Source organism: Mixophyes fleayi, chromosome 8 (assembly GCF_038048845.1).
Source record: "Mixophyes fleayi isolate aMixFle1 chromosome 8, aMixFle1.hap1, whole genome shotgun sequence".
Taxonomy (NCBI): Eukaryota; Metazoa; Chordata; class Amphibia; order Anura; family Limnodynastidae; genus Mixophyes; species Mixophyes fleayi.
In genome coordinates, this window is record NC_134409.1 from 111852346 (window position 1) to 111872013 (window position 19668).

At 39.2% G+C, this 19668-nt stretch overlaps 1 protein-coding gene across 1 annotated transcript in view; it reads right to left on the reverse strand.

Moving 5' to 3' along the window:
- Positions 1–705: 705 nt before the first annotated feature.
- LOC142099593 (protein Wnt-7a) overlaps positions 706–19668 on the reverse strand; it is a 47319-nt gene continuing 28356 nt past the window's right edge. The window contains exon 4 of the mRNA XM_075183183.1: positions 706–1865. Within this exon, the coding sequence (XP_075039284.1) occupies positions 1386–1865 (480 nt within the window). The 3' untranslated portion in view covers positions 706–1385. The remainder of the gene's footprint in view (positions 1866–19668) is intronic.

The window sequence follows — 19668 nt, forward strand, 5'->3', positions numbered from 1 at the left end:
TGTTTCATTTAGAAAAAAAAAATAACATAACCAGACAATTAAATATTGAGAGTGATTATTCCAGACACCTAGCAGCAAACAGCATTAAAGTATTTAAGAAAAGATGTCTGCTTTCACCATAAGAAAAATAAAACAAACGAGATTATCCCTTGTGCACAGCTATAAGTGGGATCTGAGTAATATATACTATTTACACCTCCATTTTTTCCAAGAGAGGGTTCTCGTTTTCTAAATAATTAAAACAAAAAAAAAAAAGATTTTTATGATCTATTGCAAATGGCAGTAGGTTTTCTTTCTGTTAAATAAATTAATATTAGTTTACTCTAAAATATATTGTTAAATATTGTCACTAACATTTAAAGTCCCTGTGCCAACAAAACATAATAATTAATATATATATATATATATATATATATATATATATATATATATATATACATATATATATATATATATATATATACAAATATAGATATATATATATATATATATATATATACAAATATATATATATATATATATATATACAAATATATATATATATATACACAAATACATATATATATATATATATATATATATATATATACATATATATATATATATATATATATATATATATATATGTAAGTGTATATAGATATATATATATATATATATATATATATATATATATATATATATATATATATAAAAAACAGCGCCTTATTAACAATACAAAAAAGATCAATCAAGGAGCAAATACCCTCTAATTTTGAAGAAATGGTGGTAAAAAACTTGAGAGCTTTAACAGCCTTAATCTGCATAATGCATGCTCTAAGCAGAAATGCACACAAGTTTATGGTTAGCCCATCCTAATTTGACTTTGTTGAAGTGGCAGAGATTTTTGTAATAACCCTTCTGTCTCCAGAATTCATTTTATGTTCCAAAATCCATAATTGCTTTCTCTTAAGGTGTGAACCAGCAGTTCTCTGATTCATCTGCATATTCATGTGTATCCATAAAAAAAAACTTAAAAGAGGCTCCGCCTTCTTGTTTGACATCACTCAGTTTAAAATAACAGAATGCATTACGGAATGTTTTAAAAACAATTCCTAGATTTGGAGATCACCTCATATCATTATCTTGTAGTTCCTTTGTTAATCTCTCTCTAACTGAAGACAATCCGTACGAATCTACGCTGAAATATTTCTGACATGCCAGGCTGTGCCTGAATGAGTGTTCTCGAAGTACTCAAACAAAGGACAACAAGGATCTATTCACTTGGCTTCCTGAAAGGCAAAGGGACTCTAGGCCACAATCCTGCAGCATGTGGCTTGAGATCTTGTGCAAATGTAAGTTATAAGTTCCCAGGGTTGAAACGCGTTCTCATCCGGGTTATTCTCTCATTTACATGTGAATACTTCTGTTCTTTCACTGCACGTGTTACATTTCACGTAGCAGCACCAGTGGAATTTACAGTTACACTGCCATATCCGAGAGTACTGGTGGGTGTTGTACCCTCTCCCACAGCACATCAAGTCACAGCCACTAGTGTGTTGAGCAGTCTTGTTGCACATTCTGCCCTGTGTCCCGACGCTGCCAGACACAGGGTCTTCATCGCAATAATTTGGAGATTTTTCAATATATACTAAGTCTGTGTCCATGGGTTTGCGGTAGGACAGTGGCTTCTTAATTTTGAGGAACATCGGCCGCTTATTTCTGCTAGCCCTGACTGGTTCAACTTGAATAGCGTCACTGTATTTGTCTTTCAGGATAAATCCCACCTCGCGGAACTTCGGCAGTGTGGTCCAGCAAGTCTTTGTGGTGCAAGATCCGGAGACTCCATGACATTTACACTCCAGTTTCATGTTTTCTTCCAAGACCTGCAAAAAAATTAGAATAAACAAAAATATTATTTGCATGATTATATATACCTTAGAATGCAGTACACATCCTTATGTATACAATGATCGCTGCTGGTCTAACGTGAGAAAAATAGTTAAAACTGGTAAGAAACATGATGAGCTTTCTCAATATTCCAGCATTCCGGGACTATCCCACTGAAAAGTAGAAGCATCGGGATATGGCTCTGGGCGTGAGTATTGGTGCTAGATATGGGTCTGCACATTAGTCTTCACATCAGGTGATGATGGGCATATTATACCTGACTCAAAATATATGTTTTTGTATTGGTACCAAATATGACTCTACCCTTTAGTCTTGGCCCCAGATATAACCCTGTACATTAGTTGTGGCATCATACATTGCTTTCTATATTAAACTTGGCATCAGATATAGCTGTGCGCATTACCTTGGTAGTAGCTATATCTCCTGGCACTAGCTTTGACACTAGATATGATTTTGGACATTACACCTGGTACAAGGTATGGCTCTGCATATTAAACTTGGCAACTGGCATGACTCTACATATTAAAGTTGGTAGCAGATATGGCTTTGCACATCAGTCTTGACGCCAGATAAGGTTCTGCACATTAGTTTTGGCACCAGATATACCTCTGCACATTAGTTTTGGCACGAGATATACCTCTGCACATTAGATTTGATATCATGCATAGCTCTGTATATTGAATCCTGCACCAGTTATGGTTCTCTATAAAGCCAGTCCTGTTACTTGCGTACTGATATTCAGTAAGCGCTAGTTTAGTTAACATAAAGCAAAGTCCATGAAGTAACAAAGGAAACAGGAGGTAGGAGCTATAACATTTGACAAGTAATGCACTACTATACCCTTTCAATCCATATATTATACCATGCACCATACACTGCAAACACACCTCATTACACAATATGCCGTCTCATACAGATGGGTAGGGTCTTAATTGAAACACCTTGACAAGGTTACAAGGCTTGCCGTTACTTGCAAAAGGTTTGCCATATAGGTACACCTCAGTCTTCATTTTTAATTCTGTACCTTTCCAAGGTTCCACAGTGTCGGATAGTGGGGACACCAGAGCATACGTATAATTTTCATTATACATATCATACAAAATAAACACATTAATAGCAGATGTGAAAAAGAATACAAGAACACATAGATACAAATAAAAATGACATCACTTACAAGCATCAGAAATAACAAATTCTTAATTACCGCCCAAAAAATTACATATTTATGTAAAGAAAACACTAAAGGGGGGTGGATGGACACAACCAGTGAAAAGCTGAGTGACGGAAGAGATTGGGGTTGTGGAGGTGGCAGAGTTAGGAGGAGGGCGGGGGGAGCTAGTGTAGCAACTGGCAGAAGGGGGCAGCAGAGGTAGGGTGGCACGAAAGCAAAATGAGATGAGCAGCAACACTGAGAATGCATTGTAGTGAGTGAGTGTAAGGAAGGCCAGAGAGCAGAAGGATACAGTAATCCAGGCGAAAGATAATAAGAGAGTGGATGAAAGATTTAATTGCTTCCAATTTGAGAAAAGGCCTGATTCTGGAGATACTATTAAGGTAGAAGCTGCAACATTAGGAGAGGGAATGAATGTTGAGTGTGAAGGAGAGGGAGAGGTAGAAGTCAAGTATGACACCCAGGCAGTTGACTTGAGGGACAGAGGACATGGTGGTATTGTCAATGGAAAAGAAGAGGGGAGAAAGGTGACAGGATCTTGGAAGAGGGTTAGACAAGGATTCTGTTTCAAATGTTCAGATTAAGAAACCCCTAAGACATCCAAAAGGAGATGCCTAATAGACAACAGGTGACGCATGAAAGAACAGAAGTGTCATTGGCATAGAGGTGGTATTGGAGATCAAAGAAGCTGATAATATCAGAGAGGGAAGAAGTGCAGAGGGTGAAGAGAAGCAAGCTGGGGATAGGGGGATTGGAGTGGGTAAGAGGGAATAGGGTCATGTGGGCAGGTGCCCCAAGACAGGGTTAAAGGAATAAAAAATAGGTAAGCCAGATGGGGAGGTAAGGGATGAGGGGAGAAGAGTTTGATTGTAAGAGATGTCCCAGCAAACAGAATCAATTGTGGGGGTAAAGTGGGAAGCAAGGTCAGGTGCAAAGGGACAGGAGTGGATGTAGATGGGGGGTCAGAGGAGAGAATAGAATGTAGTAAAGAAGTAGCAGGGGTTGGATGATTGAGAGCAAATCAGATTTGAAGTAGGACAGTTTAGAGAGTGAAAGCACAAAACTGTAGGAGGAGATAGTGAATTTGAAGTGCAGGAAGTCTACAAGAGTGTGATTTTTTCCAGTGATGCTCAGCAGAGCATTTTTTTGCTAGCGAATCAGTATAGGATGCTACAGTTGAGCTGGAGATAGACGTAGGCTGAAAGTGACTGCAGAGACACTGGAGTCCAGGGCAGATGAAAGGATGCGATTGTAAAGAGAGACAGTCTGATCAGGTCAAGAGATGGTGATGGGAAAGAGAGGAGAGTCCAGAAAAATCAAGGTTCCAATTATTGAGAGTGGCCTTAGTAGATGTAAAGGGTTGGGGAGATGATTTTTACAAATCAAAGGAGTGTTGTGAGAGGAGGAAGAGGTCCTTTGAGAGAGGCCACATGAGGATGAGACCGAGAGAGAAGATATGAGGCTGCAAGGTTGGTGAGAACGTCAATCAGGATTTTGAAGTCTCCCAGGATGAGGAAAAGGAGGTCAGAGGATATCAAGTGCAGTGAAGGCAGAGAAGTTCTCAAAGACATGGGAGACATTACCAGGGGGATGATAGATGATACATAATAGCCCCTAATAAATACCGAACCAATGAACAACTTCAACCCCAATGACAGCTCTATTCATAATAAACATCCTATTATAGAGCTAGTAGTGGAGGGTGTCTTAAATAACTGAAGCTGGCCTCTTCAATATGGGGTGACACAAATTCCCCAGAACAGGATATCATAGTTGGGTTGCAGTGCATAAACTGCATCACTTTTGGCAATACATATTTGTTCATTTCAGTGGTAAAAAGGGCACAGGCAGTGGACTACCAAGCAGTGGAGGAAGGTGCTATGCTCATATGAATCATCCTTCACCATGTCCTTGACAAACAGACAAGTGCACTTGTGGCACCAATCTAAAGAACTCTAGAGCCCTAATTGTCTGTTTCCAGCTGTGAAGGGTTGTGGTGGTTCTGTTGCATTGTGGGGTGTATTTTTCCTGGCATGGTTTAGGTTCAGTACTTTGCTTAGAAAGCAAAGTCATTGCTAATCACTACTAAATGATCATATGTACCCCATGTTGGAGCATTTCTGTCCTGACAGGAGAGGTGTCATCCAGGATTGCAAATGCACAAATGGTTTGATGAGTATGATGCAGATGTTAACCTGTCACCAGACCTGAAAACAATGGAGCATTTTTGAGATATTCTGGAATGACACCTGAGACAGCATTTACTACCACCAACAGCCAGGCATCATTTAGTGTCTGTCTTGTTGAAGAATGGTGTTGCATCCCTACTATACAATTTCAGACATTGGCAGACTTAATGCAACAGTGCATACTGAACCCAACACTTCATACAAGCTTTACTGGCTGCATGTGGTCGTGCAACACCTTAAGCTATTAAGTGACTTTATATTTCTGTTTCCGTTTTTTGTCCACTACCTGTAGGACTGGTCAGAATGGTCATCCTTGATTCCTCCCTCTATTTCAAGCCTCACATTATGTCCCTCTCAAAATCTTGCTACTTCCACCTTCGGAATATATCCAAAATTCGCCCCTTTCTCACCACGGAAGCTATGAAATCCCTGTTCACTCGCTTGAAATCTCTCGCCTTGACTACTGTAACCTCCTTCTCTGTGGCCTACCTGATTCTCGCCTTGATCCTCTTAAGTCTATCCTCAATGCTGCATGCCCGCCTCAATTTTCTCCCCTGCCGCTCTATCTCTGCTGTCTCCCTCCAACAGTCACTACATTGGCTCCCCATGGCCTACAGAATTAAATTTAAACTCCTCACCCTCACCTTTAAAGCTCTTAATCAATCCTCTCCTCCCTACATCTCCAATCTCATCTCTACCTACACTCCTAGCCGCCCCTCTGCTCTGAATCTGACCACAGCCTCACTGCTTTACTGACCACCTTTTCTCACTCCCGTCTCCAGGACTTTGCCCGGGCTGCTCCCCAGCTGTGGAACGATCTTCCACGTTCCATTAGGTTAGCATCTACTCTCAAAGGCTTCAAGCGTGCCCTTAAGACTAATTTCTTCATTCAAGTCTATCAGTCCTCCTCCTAACTCTCTCCCCCAGTTAGTACCACCCTATTTGTATCTCCCCTTTCCTTTAGGATGTAAGCTCTCAGGAGCAGGGCCCTCTTTCCTTGTGTGCTCCTTCTATTCCATCACCCACTGTACCTCTTGTCCTGCTTCCCTAGCCCTATTTTCTTAAGCTTCGGCCTACTTCTCGCTGATTTCTACTATCACTTTCACTCATTGTCCCAGTAATTATTTGATTTGCATTACCATGTTACCTGTGTCTGTGTATATATTTTTGTTCATTTTTGTTCTTTCTGTATCATGTTGTGTCATGGCTCACTGTTTTCTGTATGTCATGTACGGCGCTGCGGACCCTTTGTGGCGGCTTATAAATTAAAGATAATAATAATAAAATAATGGTCAGATAGGCTATGAAAGAAAAAAACTGAACACCTCTGCAAAATCAAGCACAACGTCCAGATGTCTACATATAAAAATTTCACCACTACTAGCCCCTTTTGTGTGATATTGTAATAATAATTAGGATATTATTGTCAGGACCTTTTATGCTTCTTAGAGGGTAAAAGCATAAAATGTGGATAGATATCTAATTAAAAAAATAATTCTATAAGAAAACATTGCTGACTAGCTCTATTTCATGTAAACAAAATTGCAAGCCTTCTGTTTATCATTAATTTATTCCAAATTTGATGTATCCCCAAAACGTTAAACACATATACAGTTTCAGCAAATTGTGCTACTGTTTTATGTTGGCTTCATTTCTGTTGTCAGATGCATTGTTACTGTATAAAATAATAGAATACAAAGAAAAAGAAAATCTTAGTGTTGCCAGGTTAGAATCCAGCTAAGAACTCAACTGAGCTGCTAATTTAAACTGTCAATAAATTGTCTATCCATCCATGTGTTCCTAATACGCCTCTTCCAAACAGCATAAATTTTCTATCCACGTATTTCATTAGCAGCCAAGTTGCAGACAATGGTACCGCTCTGAGGGAATAAACGGTTTGATTGGAAAAAGCTGAGTGTGCTTGTAAAGTGGATCAACAAGCGAAAGAGTCCACTGCTCGTGGAGCCCCTATGCAATATCACACAATATGCCAGCTGAGTCAGGAGCTTGGGGAGCCGAGAGCATTCTGGGTCTCATATACCTGGCAAGGGACCACTGTATGGATTTGGTGTCCTTTCTAAACTGATAGCTAAGTAAATGTGCTCAATTCAGCTTTGCCTATTTGCATTACATTTAACCCAGACAAGCTATGTGGCCAGTGTTTCTTATGATATCATGCACTGTTTACCCAAAAGAGATAATGTACCTTTAAAAGAGGCTTTTATCCATACATTACTTAAAGGATAAGCACAAATACTGAGAATTGTTTATAGAAGATATAGTGCACAACAAAATGAACAAGAGAAGTGGTACTGTGCGTTTGCCTGTGTATAAGGATGGAACAAGGACTGCTCCCACACTTACAGAATAAAACAGATATTAAGAATAATATACAGAATAAGGGGCCTGATTCATTAAGGTACTTAAATTAACAAGTTTCTTATTTCTGTCTCCTGGACAAAACCATCTTACAATTCAAGGGGTGAAAAGTAGTTTTCTGTTTTACACATAAGTTAATTACTGACTGTTTTTTCATGTAGCACACAAATACTTCACAGCTTATTTGTACACTGAAATTTAAAGTTGATATTTGTGTGGTATATGAAAAAAACAGTCAGTATTTAACTTATGTGCAAAACAGAAAACTAATTTTCCCCCCTTGAATTGTAAGATGGTTTTGTCCAGGAGACTGAAATAAGAAACTTTTTAATTTAAGTACCTTAATGAATCAGGCCCAAGTTGATTAAACAGTGCCATTTGTTAATATTAAATCAGAGAAACAGTATAAATGCAGATATCATAAAGATACTTCAATACAGATATCATAGGTCATGCTTACAATGACCATAGTCTTTCCTGAGCTTACTATAGCATCCCTGGCTAACCTGTGGCTCTCCAGGTGTTATGAAACTCCAAGCCCCAACATGCTTTGCCAGTAGATAGCCAAGCAATAGCTGGCAAGGCATGCTGGGACTTGTAGTTTTACAAAACCCGGAGAGCCTCAGGTTGGCCAGGCCTATACTATAGTTTTTTTTTGTCAGAAACACAGTTATCCAGATCCATTAAAAAGCACAGTGATGATAACTTGTAAGTTTACAACAGCATTACATCTAAATATGTACAAGTGATATCAGCAATAAGTGAAATGCAAATAAATAGCAAGAACACATAGTTCCTTTATTTTTTTATCTTTGTGTGTACTGTTGCCTATAGTAGGGAGTGCTCTATCCAGCCAGTGTAATTGAATATGAAGAGGAAAAATATAATAGATAACGCTCCCAATATTACTCATCAAAGAACAATGTTCCCTGACAGCTAACCGTATTGGAAAATACATGCCTTTACAATCTGTATTAAGTGTTATGTTACTTTAAAAGGACAACTAAGCCTAAATGCAAGGTCTTTTCTATAACATATATATAATATATATATTTTCAGGGCCAACACCAGCCCCCCCCCCCAAAAAAAAATGTACACAGGGTGAGCAATTGTGCTTAGGCTGGGTACACACTACAGGTTTTCCAGCCAAGTATCGGGACAGTCACAAGATAAAAGACTGTCAGGTCCGATATAACTGTGTACGCTCCCACGATCATGTTTTATTTTTCCAAAGCACATCGTATCGTTTGATTTGATTTTATAAACGGACTAAAAATCACTATCAACGATGGAACGATGTCGAACAAATGTGGAAGTGTGTATGTTCTGATGACCAGCAGTGTGGGCAGATCTCCATAGAGTTTACAGAACCACAATCTTTTCAGCAAATAGTAATGACAGATCACAGAGCGAAGATCTGTAAGTAAATCATGTACACATGAATTGGGAAGCTGATCGGGACTTTCAGATCTTATTCTAACCATTTTTTAGATGCCAAGTTAGTAGAAATTAACAAAAGCTTTAACTTAATGGATGTTCATTTTTTTTAAGCAAATATATATGTATAACTATATATATATATATATATATATATATATATATATATATATATATATTTGTGTATATATGAATAAAATCAGGTGTTTTTCAGAACTTTAGATATTGTACTTTTCTACTTCTCTCTGCTGCATGAATAATATAAATAATGAAAGAATCATGACTATACTCACATACATCACAACACTACATTGTATGGCTATAAATAAGAGAAATATAACCACTCTAGAGGTAAAAATAAAATATGGAATATAACATTTGCAGTGTACACTTTTGTAGATGGTACTCTATAGAGTATAGAGGTATATTGTACTTCTATACTCACAATGTATTGATATAACCGGATGACTAAAATAATGCAGTGCAGCTGCCATTATGCCAATGGTATTTAGAACAGTCACATCATACCAACAGTATAGCTCCCATGCCAATAGTATACAATGCAACCCCATTATACCAATGGTATACAGTATAGTATACAGTAGTACAGTAAATAGTAAACTAGTAAATAGTAATAGTATACAGTAAAGAAACCATCATGTTAGTACTACAAAGTACAGCCCTCATTATTCTAGAAGTGTGCTTATCATGTCAATATTGTACATACAATATTATACATAAAAGCCCTATTAAGCTAACAATATACAGATCTCCCATGCCACTGGCTACATGTATGACACCCACTGTGCTGGCATTTTCCTTCAGACTGCACCTTTTAGCACTGTGGCTTAGTAGTTGGCACTTGTGCCTCACATCACATGAATTCGACTCCAGACCATGGTCTTATTGTATGTTCTCCCCCAGGGCCATCTTAACAACATTATGGGCCCCCGGGCAAAGCAGTGCACTGGGGCCCCTATATATATATATATATATATATATATATATATATATATATGTATAGAGATACAGTAATAGATATATATAGAGATAGAGATAGATAGATGTACTTGTTCAGTGACCCTTGAACGGTTTTTTTTGCAGGTTTTTTCTTTTGCAGGATTATTATTCTAATTAAGAGCCCTGCCTCTGGGGCCCTCTTGCCCGTGGGGCCCCCGGGCACCTACCCATCGTGCCCAATGGAAAAGATGGCCCTGTTCTCCCCGTGTATGCGTGGGTTTCCTCCGGGTGCTCTGGTTTCCTTCCACACTCCAAAAATATACTGGTAGGTTAATTGACTGCTATCAAAACTGACCCTAGTCTCTCTCTCTGTCTGTGTATATTAGGGAATTTAGACTGTAAGCCCCAATGGGGCAGGGACTGATGTGAGTTCTCTGTACAGCGCTGCGAAATTAGTGGCGCTATATAAATAGCTGATGATGATGATGATACTTATTGATAGATATAGAGCTACAACTAGCTAATCACAGGCAATCTATTTCTGGATTTCCTGTTCTTGGATACCTTGGGCAAATTCACATTTTGCCTCTTTATTTAGATGGAGGAAAGGACCTAGTACACATACTGACATACTGTATCATGCAAACTACAAGATGTAAAGCTGATGCTTTATCAACACAAAATTACATTTTCAACTATGTTGCTAATTTGTAATACTAAGACGCTGTACTTTGTTCATGGAGTTAATTTGTTTTATACACCTGTTTCAAAGGAAGACATATTTTTTTTCCATTAACTTTTCTACAAATAGTCAGTTAAAGGTAAGTACCTTACCTAAAGTAAATCCTAGAATTCACCCTATTTATGTTATATCTGCCAGTATGATCTAGGATAACATAAAATTATATTGTTCCTGCTGTCTTAAAATATTTTTGGGACAAGCAAAACAAAACACATTAGGTAACTACTCTTTGTAGTTAGAAAACAACAGTAGAGATGATAATTTATTTGAAATTGTACAATGTTTTCTAAACGTTTTTTACTAAGCAAAGACATTTATAATCAACACCTTCTTTGTTTTGTAAACACAAGAAGACACTGGAACTGTATCTGTCAGACAGATTGTCCTATAATTTCACTTTTAGGATCTGAGAAATATGCCTTTCTGATAAGAACAGTGGGTGTACGTACATTCTGTAGCTTATACAGTTGGAAAAAACTACCAAGTACCGGCTTTCAAACTATGCAAAAAACAGCAACTAAGCCTAGAGCACTAAGCAGGACCTTACATGCTTACATTCATATCATACTATTTTAAACTTGTCATAGATACCTTATGCGAGGAAGAGGGAGTCACAAGTTCTTCAGAATGCCAAGTATTTCTATGAGTGGTAATCAATAAGACTATTTATAATGAGTTGTTGTGGAATAGGGGTTCCAAGCCATGCAATAAAGGTGAAGCCCACCTGGTACTCCTCTTTCCCACTAGGTGCCAATTCACAACTGTTTTATTTTAGCTCATTCACCCAAGTTTACTCTAGATATCCCCAACCCACTCATCCAAGAAACAAAACGCATGTATAACACACTGGAAAGGGATAACCTGATCATGTCACTGGAGAAATTCATTGGTGTAAATTCAATTAGCTCCTTTGTTTCGGGACCCACAGCAACCGACCTGCTGGGGCTTCCTTCACAGAGCACCTGGGCAAGGACCAAATGACAGTTATAGCCCAGCCTGGCCCCTCTACTAGTCTCTAGCCCAATAAGGACCCAGAATCCTATGAAGAAGCGAAGGGTGAATAATTGACAAGGGCCAAATTGTAATGGCTAGATAACAGGGTCAGAACATCTACAAGATGGCAGATCTTGTGATGTGTTCCAGTATGCAGTGGTTAGTACCTACAAAAAGTGGTCCAAGGAAAGAAAACTGTGGAACCAGCGGAAAGGTCATGGCACCCAAGGCTCATGCATGTGGGGAGCAAAGGCTAGCCTGTCTGGTCCAATCCCCCAGAAAAGCTACTGTTGCACAAATTGCTGAATACGTTAATGCTGGCTATGATATAAAAGTGCATCGCAGCTTACTGTTTATGGAGCTGCGTAGCCGCAGACCGGTGAGAGTGCCCATGGTGATCCCTGTCCACTGCTGAATACACTTACAATGGGCACATAAGCACCAGAGCTGGACCATGGTGCAATTGACGAAGGTGCCCTAGTCTGATAAATCCCATTTTCTTTTACATCGTGTGGACAGCCGGGTGCATGTCCATCATTTACCTGGGGAAGAGATGGCACCAGGATGCACTATGGGAAGAAGGCAAGCCAACAGAGGCAGTGTGATGCTCTGGGCAATGCTCTGCTGGGAAACTTTGGGTCTTGGCATTCATGTGGATGTTACTTTGATACGAACCACCAACCAAAACATTGTTGCACACCAAGTACACCCTTTCACGGCAATGGTACACTCCGTCATGGAAATTATTTGAGGATGGTTTACGGAACATGCAAAGAGTTAAAGGTGTTGACTTGGGCTATAAATTCTCAATCCAATCAAGCATCAGTGGGATGTGCTGGACCTCCTGTAGAGGTTTTGTGGAGTCCAATCCTTGACGGGTCAGAGCTACACATTATTAGTCAGTGTGATCTATGATTAATTACTTTGTTAGACGTGACACTTTTTATGAACCCGTGTGAAGGTGATAACAAATTTGAATTATTGCTTTTCAGTCTTGGGGGCCTATTTATTAAGCCATGAACTATGCGGAAACACCTTTTTGCGCATGGTTTATGCATTTTTATCCCTTCTATCTAACAAAAGCTATATTATAGATAAGTTTTGTATTAGATCACGGTCCCCATAATTTTCAATAGGGACAGTTGTCTTGGGTCCATTTAACAAGCTCCAGAAATTGTAGTGTTTCAGAGCTTAGTCTCAGTGGCTAACACCATCTGAAGATGGTGTTCGACGTTCTACCCTATGGGGAGAGCATTTTGGTAAAGGTCAATGCAGCTTTGCAAATCCGTGAGCTTAGGTCGCGCATGTGCAAAATCACTTTGCGATAGTAACTGTAGGAGAGGGACAGACTTTCGCAGTGTTAAGGTAAGTAAAGTCTTCGCCAGGACAGCCTCCTATGAGATGCGCTGTCCCAGGATGATTTTTGATAAATTGTTCCGAAAAATCATCTGTCATCGTTGGCAAAATCCTGTTGATTAATAAATAGGCCACATGGTGTGAACTAGTATTCCCAAACAGCATAGACTGCCTCCTAGTCCTTAAATTGAGTTTGGGGAAGATAAAGGTACTTTTATGACAAATCTGAGGGGTTTACGAATGACAGCTGTTTCCCAGGAAAGTCCCAGAATAGTTATCTCCCTTGAATATTGTGATATACTGCTGGCAGCAGAGGGCTAGTTCACCCACCCCTTAAAAGAATTAAGGCTGGGAAGAAAACAAGTGCCCTTACTAATACTTAAACCCAGTCACAAATAACCAGAGACAAAATAAAATGTTTTTCCCAAATATGTCTGAGTAGCAGGTCAAAAAAGAATAAGGATAAAATTACTTAATAAACCAACATGAGAAAGGCTGAATTGGAAGCATTCTGTCGATTGCAAAATGCAAAGAGATATTAGCTGGACTGATTTGAGCCCTTCAGGAGTGAGAGATCACCTACCAGCTGGAATACTGACAGTAAGGGACAGAAAGAGTGCCACTTAGGCCAGCCTCAGTGACATGTTGAATGCCCTAGGACCTCTAGCCTCATAAGAAAAGTAAGCATCAGTAATCCAAAATGCATACAGGAGTGATGGTGCAACTACTCATAGACACAGACCAGTTAGTGGATTGATCTCAGGCCATCCATGCTACGTTTGTGGCCGCTGACCAAATTTGATTAGACCAAGCAGGACATTAACATCCACCTGCAGTTATTGGTGAGGATTCTGTTTGTGAACAAAGTCTCAAGGGCAGAGTGGCTGCTTCCTGGGGCCCAGGCTAATTAGACGTGTGCTAGAAGCCTACAATGCAGTGTCTCCCAAGACTTTTTTAGACTAAATATGACCAAGGAGACCCTTCTCATTTGTTTTACCATTATCCCACAGTCCTGCTGAACTTGGTTCTTAGAGAAGGAATGCCCAGTGGGCAACAGGCATGTTCGATTTGCAATTTAACTGCACTACTACATCCAGAGGTGGGAGAAGGAGTATGAGACTGAGACTGAAACTGAGACTGTGGAGTATGTGTTGGACTAGCTTGGGAGCAGTTCTTATCACATTGTCTACTTGTGATTCAAGATATAAACATTCCCTCAATTTACAGCAGGCTGGCCAGTGGGTCAATGATTTCATGTCTGTTCAGCCTTGGTTACACCTTAGACAGCCCCATTTGTACCTAGTGTACAAATGCTCACAGAGAACAAAGACCTCCAAAGTTGCTACAAGTGCAGTCCACAGGGATATTTGAAATTGAATTGTACCACAGGAAGGCTACCTGACCCTGGACCACAAATTACCTACATTTATCCCAATTTGTTGTTATATTTATTGACAGTAGGGGAATGAAAATGAACCAGCCAAGGGCTGGATATCTTGTGAGAGTCATTCAGCATCAGAACCCACCAAACATGCACAAATACAGACAGTGAAAGTCCTTTATAAGCTAGTTCAAGGACTCTGAGGCATCAGAGCATCCATAACCATTGTCTGGTCAGTACTGGTTCCCCCAGTGAATTGTGGAGTTGACAAAGGCATCCTGAGTTGGGTAGATCATGGATGGCCTTCATGCAAATGTGGCCTTAGCAAATTATATGATCTCTTTCATCATTCCAGTCACCAGTACCCAAACCAGATGAGGGGAGACCAAACAAACTATGACCCCCATCAAAGATCTAGCAGCTACAGGCCCACCATCTCCGATAACACCACTATGCGTTTGAGAAAGCCCCTCCTTAGTGGTAGAGTGGAGAACAATGCTGGACTATTGAAGTGATGTATTGGAACATTTATCAGCAAATTTATCTGTAGTGTCTCAATAAAGGTAATTTAATGAAAGTGCAAACAAGAAAACCACCTGTGTTCATGTTAAAGCAAATAGATTTTGCAGGGCAAGATAGCAGTGTCTGTGGAGGTGCAAAAGTTGGGAGGATCAGGCCATTGTTTACTAAGTGCAGATTAGGCACATGAGAGCACTTACTATTGTACTGAAAAGGAAAAATTAGATGACTTTTTCTGGGACTGGATTATTTAGAGGAGCTAATAGGTGGAGAAGGTGCATTTACATAGACTACAGGAGGGTGAACAGCCTTTCTTTCCTTGCAATATGATTTGCAATCTCTAGCATTTTTGGAGTGACCAAGATCAGGTTTCATCCTAACTTCCAGTTGGAATTTAGAAGACTAACCGAGCAGTATTTTAGGAGGAGAAATAAATTAAATTAAAGTGTAGGTTAAAGAATGGTATGGTACTACATGGAAGTAGGTTACACTTTGATGCGTTGTTTCTATTTTGCAACATGTGCATTTTCTGCTAAATCTACCAGCCTGCAAATAGGCAGAGGTTAAGTTTATGGGGGCATGTCCAAAGTGAGTATTACTGCTCAGGATTATAGGTGGGACCCAGACAATCTAGTTTTTTTCTACCTTGCAAAACAGCAAAAAGAAGGAAGGGAAGAAAGGGGCGACTTCGCAGATCAATGGGAAGCCACATGCAGAGTTTACAGCTTTCAATTAGCCAATGGTCAATGGTCCACACTGTTACACCCACTAGCCTGTCTAGCAGTGGTGTCAGTCCAGGAGGGGTGAATCATGTGGCTTTCTATTGGTCTGAGCTGTGTTGAAAAAAAATGCATCCTCAAGTCACATGCCCTGGGCATCCCCCCTTACTCAATCCGGTCCTCGTGGGCGTGCACCTTAAATATGCTCTGCAGGCACTACTTTCATTCAATATAGATAGAACAAAAGGACACAAGCAGCATTAGTTGACCTGACAGCTTTTGTGGTGGGTATGAGTGCTAGTCTTGAAACACCACTCTTACTAAGTATAGGAAATATTAAATACCATACGTGGAAAAGTGTGCTTATGATCTTTGTGTTTTAATGAGTAAAAAAAACATGGCACATAGCTCATGTAGCGACATATAATGGTTAATAGGAAACACTGCACTGAGCAGCATGGCCATCATACGATCCTGTATGACACTACTTAATGAACCTAATTCATTTTCAGAGCTTTAAAAAAGAGCATGAAACTTAAGCAAAGTTCCGACGATATTCAAATCAAAGCGGCTCTCAAGATACGTTTCGAATGGAATCTGGGCATAAGTGCGCTCTTCCTAAATGTTACCTGACGCATATAGACAGTCATAACATACTGCAGTATATGCACAAGCATATGTGCAATATAAGGTCACAGCAGCATGAATAAAAAAATGATGCTATATTATATGCTATAATACATATGTACAGACGTGTAGTTTTTAAAGCAAAGACTATGCTATGTCAGTCATCACTATCAGTCGGCATTTATACCTGCCCTGTAGCTGGTATAAATTATACAGGTGGAACCAAGAGTACTTTCGAGAAACCCAGGACTTCAATCTACTGCATCTGTTTTGGAACGTCCTCAGCAGGCGCTCGCTGTACCTGATCTACATTAGTTTATCCCTTCCCTCCGCCCTCCGCCTCTCAAGTCGTAGGCAGTTGTAAGTGTCCTTTGCCTTCAGATATGAATTGCATGCAAGTATGTTCATTGGTGTACTGTCTGTTTCAGAGCTATTTCACACAAGATACAGCCCGCAAACATGAATCAGGCCCATAAGCACAGTTAAGCTGCATTTTTTATTTGGAGCATAAACAGCTTAAAAACCAGTTCGTTTGACACTAACTTAATGCTGAACATTGTTTGCCACATTCTGCCAGGCATAGCTTACCTAGATAAAATAACTGGAAAAATAACTTGCTAAGTTACTGAATAATAAAATATACAGGGTGTTTTAAAAAGATGGACCCGATTTAAAATCGCTATATCTCTGCAACCACAAACTGCCCATGGATGAAACTCTTACCACTTGTAAGGGCAGGGCATAGAGTTTCACATGACTACGTTAGATGCCTCTCCCAGCGCACCAGCAGCCCCTAGCCTCAGTCATTTGGAAGATGGCAACCCTGCAACAAAACGGCATTTTACGTTCTGCAGTTCGGCAAGACTGAATCCGTAATTGCGCTGAGGCGTGCATTTTAACAGCATTTTGGCATTGATCCATCAATGACAAAACACATTCGTCGTTGGTTCCGACACTTTGAGAAGACAGGTTGTTTATGTAAGGGGAAGAGCACCGGGCGACCACGCACTTCAGAGGAAAACGTGAGAAGAATTCAAGAGAGTTTTCTGCGTAGCCCGAACAAGTCCACTCGTCGTACCAGCAGAGAACTTCTGATCCCTCATACGACTGACTGGTACCTGCAGGTTCAACGTTTTCTAAATGGCACACTGCCTCAACGTTGGATAGGTTGCACGGGGCCCCAAGACTTGGAGCTACACTCTTGGCCCCCAAGATCCCCAGACATTATACCCTGCGACATTTTCTTGTGGGAATATGTTGAAAACCGTGTTTTTGTACCACCATTAGCGGCTAATCTGAATGAAATAAAAAACAAAATCACAGGAGCGGTTAATTCAATACAACAAGACACTCTGAGAGGCATTTGGAACTAATTAAATTGTAGTCTCGACGTTGTCCGTACAGCAGGTGGAGGGCACATAGAGCATTTCTAAAATGCTTAGTAAAATTTGATAACTCATTGAACCGTTTGTAACTTTTTGTGTAATTGTAACATGTTGCCATTGTGAATATATTGCTATGAAATTGGGTCCATATTTTTGAAACACCGTGTATAATACATATATTACAAAAGTTTGACAATTACTGCAAATATTTTAAAATGTTCACTAAACTTCAGGTGAATATCTCTTTAATGCACCTGTTGATACACATTAAAGTAAACTACATATTTACTTTCATCTAGGCCAGAATACTTCACAGCCTCAAATCCTGTACACGCAAACATTCAGCTTTTAATCACAATAAGCAAAATAGAGGAGTGAAATTAAGTCAATCTTTAACAACTTCTTTGATAAACTGGAACAGATAAAACAACCGTAAAGCCAAATTTATGTAATGGATTCCGGCTGCTGTTCTCTATAATTCTCACTCATAATTTAGGACTTTAATGTCTTGCTATCAGCTGCAGTTGAGAAGATGCAGAACTTGGGTGTCAAGTCTAACCTTCCTATATAATACGACATAAGTGTTCCACAATAGTCGTAATCTCTCCTAGTGATCTCTTAACACAGAAACACTGTAATCCCAGGAGTGTCAGTAATTTGTAAAGCATTGTGCATATTCATCTGCATTACATCTGAGGGGGAGTATAAGGAGGAAGTGTGAAAGTGTTTCAAAATTGCATCGCTAGGAAACATTTACTTTACAATTTACTTTCTAACCAAGTAGGAATGTTATATACATAGAATAAATATTTTCTGCAAGCCTAGGAAACTATTAACTTTCATTCAGCTCAATTAAATAACTACCCAAGGAGTAAAAACACAGTATAAATAAATATATAGGAATAAAAACACACTACTCTAAAAATGATAGTAGTAAAACAATTTTTGGAGTTTCTAATAATTTCAGTGTTTGATATACTGAGAAATAGTTAACAAAGAGCACACAATAAAATTGTGGAACTCAGGACATAATTTTCTTTTACAATATAAAGTTGAACAATAAATTAAACAAAATAGAGGCAAAAATAACCATAAGAGTAACAAATGACCATTATAAGAGATTTTTTATTTACCTTTAAAAACATTATCATTTCAAGTTGGAGATATGTACATTTTTTGCATAAGATAATCATTTCCATACCGTTCGTATGCACCAAAAATATGTACGTAAATGTTTGCATATAGTCTTTTTGTGTATGGTTGACTGGAGAAGTGAAACAATAGTGGACAAGTGCAAACTGAATACAGTAGGGGTGTGTTTAAGCAATTGTGACATAATAAGACGTATACATCAGCAGATATGCCTTTTAGAAGGCGTATCTCTTGCCGGTGCCATAGGGCTGGTGCAAACAATATTCAATGTTGATGATGACTATCAGCAACATTATCTGATTGGCTGATTATGTGTTGACACAGCCCTTGTGCTGGTAATAATTAAATCATTAGCGTTGTGGCTGTATTGTATGACGTCACAGCTGTCTGTTCAACTCAATTGACATTTCTGTTTGGTCTATAGCAAAAAAGAAAATTAACATTGGATTTAACTGAATTCTACACTATCTCTAGTCTATCATGGGTTGTAAGTATATGCACCTGTTACGCTTGACGTGCATCTGGCACTTATGCTGCTTTTCGGCAATCGGATACATTTTCTGGATCATCTTGAGATGCGGCCAAGTTAACATATGCTTTTTTTAATGTGTGCCTTTTCCCACCTATATTCGGGGCACAAACATGTCTACCTCTAATTGAGCTCCATAATATTCTTGGGCCTGATTCATTAAGGTTCTTAAATGAAGAGGATTCTCATTTCAGTCTCCTGGACAAAACCATGTTACATTGCAAGGGGTGCAAATGTGT